Source organism: Pterocles gutturalis, unplaced genomic scaffold, assembly GCF_000699245.1.
Source record: "Pterocles gutturalis isolate BGI_N339 unplaced genomic scaffold, ASM69924v1 scaffold16581, whole genome shotgun sequence".
NCBI lineage: Eukaryota > Metazoa > Chordata > Aves > Pterocliformes > Pteroclidae > Pterocles > Pterocles gutturalis.
The window spans coordinates 7,964-15,123 of NW_010105851.1; the positions used below are offsets into that span (position 1 = coordinate 7,964).

At 42.4% G+C, this 7,160-nt stretch overlaps 1 protein-coding gene across 1 annotated transcript in view; it reads right to left on the reverse strand.

The window, feature by feature from the left end:
• Window positions 1-1,506: 1,506 nt before the first annotated feature.
• ENOSF1 (enolase superfamily member 1) overlaps window positions 1,507-7,160 on the reverse strand; it is a 10,376-nt gene continuing 4,722 nt past the window's right edge. Inside the window, exons 6-8 of the mRNA XM_010087563.1 lie at window positions 3,527-3,675; window positions 3,218-3,338; window positions 1,507-1,571 (exon numbers count right to left, since the gene is read on the reverse strand). Coding sequence (XP_010085865.1) covers window positions 1,507-1,571; window positions 3,218-3,338; window positions 3,527-3,675 — 335 coding nt within the window. The remainder of the gene's footprint in view (window positions 1,572-3,217; window positions 3,339-3,526; window positions 3,676-7,160) is intronic.

A 7,160-nucleotide genomic window follows, 5' to 3' on the forward strand; every position in this document is an offset into this window, starting at 1 on the left:
ATGCGGATGCTAACCCCGTTTTAAGTTGTCACTGAGAGAGTTTTCTACACATTTTTTCAGTTACCAGTGGCCAGTTCTGTTACCATTCAGTTACTATGTGAGTAGAGGATTCCTTCAATGTTGCAGAAGTCTTTAAGTGTGTTCTAGAGTATGTTTAATAAAGCTTTTTTTAAAAAAGTCTTCTGGAAGCGATGATGTATATTTAATTTTAGGATGTTTGTTTATAGCTAGTGGTAAAAAAGATTTGGAAAGCAAAGGTAAATTCTGTTTTACTTTAGGATCTTGGAGGGTGAGATCTAGCAAGGAAGAACAAACTTCCCATGGTCTTTAAAGGTGAACCAGCAGGAAGACAAAAGATCTTAATGGAGCCTTGTCTGAAGTGCAATCTCTACATAACATCTCTGTATTGGCATTTTTTTATTCCCCTTCCCCAACATGAAGGATAAATCTGATATAAATCAGAGCTGTAGTAGTTAAACAGAGGTTACCACATAGTATTAGTAATGATCTGTTATCATTTAAAACCAGATCCCACAAACATATGGACTGATTTTGCAGCCTGGAGCAGTAAAAGTTAGAGAGAGTAATATTTATAGGATTGGAGCTTATTAATTAAATCTTATCAGAATTCAGCTCTCATCTCTCCTTATCCTTGCAACTTCTGCAGTCATTTCAGTCCTTATAAAATTCCTCTTCAGGAATTTAAGTGTGAATAGATCTACGGTTAATATTCAGACATAGTGTATTTGGCACATTTTTGAACACATGGAGAAATGCATAGTAATTTTTTTATTAATTTTTGAAGTCAGTAAACTGGTAAATATTGTAAAATTGTAGAATTTGAGATAATTCTAAGAATTTAATACAGTGTGCTTTGGTTCCATTAATTCAGAGGCCGCATGAGAGGACCATTGCATCTTTCTTAAACCAAACTGACCATAACTTTCAAAAGCGTATTTTGCATCTAAATTACTTGCAAATCTCATTATACTGATCACTGATCTTCAGACTAAATTTTTTGCAGTGCCATGTCATGTGCTGAAAAAATAAGTTCTTCTCTTTTCCTGACATTTAGCCCAACACAACAAAATTGCAGAAAAATAATGTAATTACCTTTTCTAAGTACCTCAAATGTAAGTAGGCCACTGCTTATTAGAAAGGTTCACAGTATCTACTGTAAACCATCTTACTTGAACAGAAATGATAAGACTGTATGTGCTATCTCAGCTGAGATCATACGGGAAACTCAATCCATGGAAGGATCAAACCTGTCTTTTTCTGAGGCTGCATTAAATGGACACTCAGTAGCCAACCTGTATTTTACCTTCTTTCAAATTACTGAACTCACAGATGGTAGCAGTATTCTTGTGACTGGACCTGAAAGCCTTGTCACATGCTTCTAATAAATTTCATTGCAGCTGCGCTAGTCTTATGTTTTAAAGCCATCTAGATGTTTGGATATTCCAGGTGTCATCTGCATTAATGATACTTCCCATTTGTAGGTTGTCAGCAACTTTTTACCGTGTGCATACTTTCAGAAGTTAAAGGTTCTTGAGTGTATTTGCAGTCCCCTGAAGTGCAAGAAAACAGTTTAGGTTGCAAATTCACTTAACAGTTCTGCCTACACTTAGCAAGTTAAGTTCCTCTTGCTGGAAACCACTTTGTGTAAAGCATCGGATGAGATGGAATCTGCAGGGCATTTTAGCGAGTGTAGCTCAAGAGGGTGTGAAACAAAATGTTGGCCTTGGGGCTTAACTAGTGAGAATTAGCAGTCTCAGTGAAGGTAACCAGGACGGGAACACCCAGCCAAGAGAAGAATTTAGAATGGGAATAATTTCCTTCCTTTCATAAATTAAGGAGGAGTTAGTCCACTCAGAAGTAAAATTTTAAAAACCCTTTTAAGTGTTACCTTTATGAAACAATGACAAACGGTCTATTCTCCTGTAGGTATAGGGACACACACAGACAGCATGCTTCAACAGACCGATATATATAGCTCTGGAAGAGATACTGCGTTTCAGTATAGGAATTAACTACAACTTCACTGTTCCTCTTTATCAGCACAATTTCCTACCAATAGCAGCTGTTGGAATGAAGCCTGTACCTTGAAGTCTAAGAAGGTTTATGGTGCTCATAATATCAGAAAGATGTAAAAAGCAGACTTTACACAGCAGCCTTTAATGTGAGTAAAAGTGAAAACGCACATTTTAAATCAATAGGTATAAAACCTCTATGATTTCAAGCAAAAAATATGAATATTCAAAGACTTTTAATATATAGACTTAAACAGGAGGCACTCAAGGAATTTTAATTTGCAGAATATGAAGACTGCTGCTGCAAAGATGACTAGTATGCCTGCCGGCTATGTTCATGGCAGTATCTTAGATAAAACATGGGACATTGTTAGATCCTTTTGGGAAGCTATGAAAGGAACCCATAGGCCTACTGAGAGAAGGGTGCATTCCTGGACCTACTTCCAGAAGAATAAGCTGTCCTAGCAGCTCCCTGTCCCTGGCAATTCCCAACTGATGACTTAAAGAGCTCTACAGGTGGCATTAGAAGTCAGTTCCTTACCAGCTCTGCATATCCATAGTGTTCCTGAGTCCTTGCTGCTTGCCCTGCTGACTGCTACACTCATTCTGCCTCTCTATTTGGCCTGGGAAGAGTTTCCTCTCTTCTGTCATACCTCTTCCAAATGCATCATTTTATCATTACCCCACTTTCCAGGGGCAATTCAATCAACTTGGTGATAGCAAAAAAGTTTCTTACCACTTTGTTTAAATACCAACTCCCTCTACGTTCTGCCTTCCTAGACAAGATTTCATAATTCACATTATGTCTGCAAAACAGGCCTCACTGCAAAACCAGAAAGAATATCGGTCATCTGGTCATGATAGAAGAGGGGTCAGACAACAAGAAATTGTTCTGAATTTTGAGACAAACACTGACCTGATCAGCCATCAAAATCAATAGTCTGCTAATTAGTCTGACTTTGTCAGTTTGCTACCATAGTGACTGGCTTCTGTGAAGTGTCAAGATGGAATGCAGCCTAAGCTTCAAGTCACTTTATCAAAACCAGAAACTGTTCACTTTCACCTGCTTGAAGTTTTATCCACACTTCTAATTTCCCTTTGTAGCCCACTAGGGTAACAAGACAAATGCATGCTGTGACCACTATGTAGCAACATATTTTTTAAGGAAAAAAAAAATTTATTACCACAGTCAATTGCTACTGGAATATTCTGTATAATTAACCTGCTTTCAAGGCTTTCAGATACTGGGATATAATCCAATATTATCAAGTGCTGGACTAATTTACAGAGACTCCCAAGTCTGTGCTAGAGAAAGACAGTTCTCAATACCAAGTCATCCAAAGCTCTTTGTTGTAGACCAAAAGCATGACATGAAACTAATAAAATCACAGCAGTGCATGCAAACTTATGCTTAGAAATCACAAGCATGACAGCTGAAGAAACTAATCAGGCTAGCTTGGAATGTGGGGAGAGAAAGATTTTCTCATTGCTACTGCATTTTGGAACTTATTCTGGAACTTTCTGGCCATCAGCAGCACAGACAGATTTTCATTCACACTTCCCAGCCTGCAGCTGTCAATTTGGAGATAACTCAAAGCCTTAGCTTGTAGAAGCTGTTTAAATATCACTCTGTGGTGGCAGCGTAAGGGAAAAAATAAAAAGTTAAGACCTGAAGTCTCCCAAATTAACGTATTACAAGAGGTGCTGGCAACTCATATAAAAATATTTGTACAGTGTCCCTCCTGTGTGTCTCAATAAATCCAAATTACTTTAATTACTCCGTTTAAATGAGAGATCACACGAGAATTTGGATGAAGTTCAAAGATGTTGCCAGTATTAAAATTAATCAGCTTATACTTGTAATGTTAAGAGCCAATGAACGGAGGTACACTGAAAGAAAATCACTGTGTGCCAAAGGGCACCATCTTATTGGAATGAGTTTGGAAATTACTGCCCCTTAACTGGATGTTGAACTGCGTAAGTGAATGTGAAGTGAAAATGCCAAGTGAAAATGGTTCTTTGATTCCAGGACAAGGACAGGGGCTTAACCTATGCAAAAATGGCTGAGTTTGTAGTAAAACCATTATGTAATTCTCACATGAACTCATCGGGCAGCTCTACCAGATAATTCTCTCACAGACTGCCTCAAAATCTTTTTAGGATTTAGGCTCCTTAAGGAGCTGATTCAGCCCCCTCTTGTCACACAACCGTGTTCCTAGGCAGGGATTTGGGGTACTGTGCTAGTTTTGGCTGGGATAGAGTTATTTTTCTTCACTGGGGACTGGACTGTCTTAGCCCCACTTCAGCATGCTCAGGACTGCACAGCTTTGGGATGTGCTTGCCTATGTGAATGAGCAGCTATTTCCATTTTCAGACTGCTACAGTTAATACAGCAGTGACTCTGCTGTAGGAAATAATTCCTTTTTCTAGAGACCAGTCCAGCCAGATGAGAGATGGCCTTGTAGACAAGATATGCTTGGATAAGAGTCAGGTTTCAATTTCTAGCTGTGCTACAGATTTCCTGTCTGGAGCTTGGCTAAATTGTTCATTCTGTTCAGGCCTCACACTAATTTCCCATATTTGTAGTATGGATAATAGTACTCCCCTTATTCACAGGGAATTCTGTGGATAAATACATTAAATGCATATGTGGTTCTCAGATGTTATGGTAAAAAGAAGAAAAAGATTATACAAATCATCAGATAAAGCTAGTATTCAAGCTAGTATTCAGGACTGCTTGTAAAGAAAGGCTATGCTAACAGGTAATTCCAACCCATCCTAATAGATGTTCATTATAAAACATCCCCCTCCTGAAATCAAGTGTCCTGTCTACTGGTAGACAACAGTTGAGAGCAAAGAGAACAATGCAATATGTTGATAGCAGGGCTTGGCATGAGAAACCAGCAGCAGAGAAACTATGCTAATGCAGTCACTGTTGTCTCTGGTTGCTGCAGAGAACTGAGAATTTATTAATTCACGTTGTTTGGCTCTGTAGATCTGGTGTCAAGACTTGGCAAAAAGATGAGTACAAGAAAAAACAATTTACTTTTAGACTGGTATTCTAAAAGGTACCAGCCTGTCTATTGACACCTCACTGTTCATGATGCATCTGGAAATTAATTCTCATATTTGGACTTACTAAAAATAGTTCATGTGAAAAGTATTTAAATATAGCTGATGACAGTGACTTACTAATGCTAGCAACGAGTTTCCTTGGGGGGAAGGAAAGGTTTCAACCTTTCCTTCCCCCCCCAAGGAAGGAAAGGTTTCAACCTCATAAAATAGCTGCATATATACCAGCCAGAAATGGTGCAGAACAATTTCCCCTTAAGACAGGCCGGACAGGGCAGTGAGTGCACTGACAGGCCTGACCCTGACCAGTGCCACCTGGGGCCCATGCCCTCTGCCCACGGCAGCAGCTGGCCCCAGAAGCACCCTACCCTGCCGGTTTGCTTGGGCCAAAGCAAGCCCTAAGCCAGCACCCAGAGCCCGGCCCATGGCTAGGCAAGGCCTCGCCCTCCCGTGGGACTGGCCTGGTGCTGGGCTCTGACCCTCCCACAGTGCCCCCCTGCCTAAACCCAAGCACCTGAGTGAACCCCTCCTGGGGTGCTATGTCCCTTTCCCATTTTCCTGTCCCTGCTCTGCCTCTGTGTCCCCTACACACCACAGCAATTAAATCACCCTTCAGCAAGTCCCATCCGAGCCCAGATCTCTGTGGGGTGGGAGGACACATCCCTCTGGAGGGGACCAGCCATCAGAGCGCTGGGGCAGGAGTGACCTCGCTGGCCCTGACCAGCCTCACCTGAAGCCTTTCCCATTCGCACCTGCCCTCGGGCCCCATTGCAGCCCAGGCCATGGACCTCAGTCCCTGCCTGAGCTAAACCCCAGTGCGCTTGTCTGCCATCGCGTTGCAGCTGTGACTGCCATGAACCTCACCAAGCCAGACCCTGACCTGCAGGCTGATGGCCCAGCCTGGTCTGAGTCCAACTTCATGCCTGAGGACTGACTGGCAGTCACTGGGCTGTGTCTGGCCGTGGTCCCTGTCACTGGGCCTGGCCGTCTCCTCACCGTGACCTCATCTGCTAACCTGCACTCCCAGTTGTGCCTGGCTGCTGCCCCCAGGCCTGCCCTGCCAGCTGCGGTGTCAGCTCCTGGCACCCCTGACAGTGCCCCTGGTGCCACCGAAAGGATGAACTACAGCTTGCTAATAGCATGGATTCCTGGGATTTTGATCTTGAAGGTTGGGTTGGTGCAGCACAAAGAGAGTTGATACAAGAAAAGGAGCCAGGAAGCTCTCCACTCTAAAAAACCACTCCTTCTGTTCTGGTTTTGGCTGGGACAGAGTTAACTTTCTTCACAGTAGCTAGTAAGAGGCTCTTCTTGGAATTGTGCTGAGGAGAAGGCTGGTAACATACTGATGTTTATAGTGGCTGCCAGGACAGTCAAGGACTTTTCAGCTTCTCTGTGCCAGTGTCTGCAGGTGCAGGAGAAGCTGGGAGGGAGCACAGCCCCAATTACTAGTGTAGGATTCGACCTTAGCTTTAGGATTGAGACAAAAATTGGACAATGGTATATTCCATATCATGCATGTCATGCCCAGTATATAGATGAGGCTCTGTCTGAAAGTTCTCTCTCTTGCTCTGGGTTGTCTCCCTCTGGGTCCCCCCTCTCTTGGGGTCATCTCGGTCTCAGACACTCGGGCTTTTATCTCCTTTTCTGGGATTGTGGTTTCGGGACTCTCCATGCTCTGGGATTGTTAGCCAGGAATGGGCTGAGCCTTGGTCATCGGGTGGTGAGCAGTATCACTCATTTGTATATGTGTATATATATTACTATTATCATCATCATTATTATGATTTTCAATATTATTGTAGTTTAGTTATTAAATTGTTCTTATCTCAGCCCATGAGTCTCTTTTCCCTTTACCCCTCTAATTCTCTCCCCCATCCCCAGGAGGTGAAAGGGGGGAGGGTGAGCAAGCGATTGTTGTTTTTGCTGCCAGCCAGGGTAAAACTATGACACCTTCATATAGCCACACCAAGGTGATGCTTGCACATGACACTTAAGTACCAAAGCCACAGAGGTTAATAGGAGCTGCACCAATTATCCTTGGTGTACAGGGGAAAT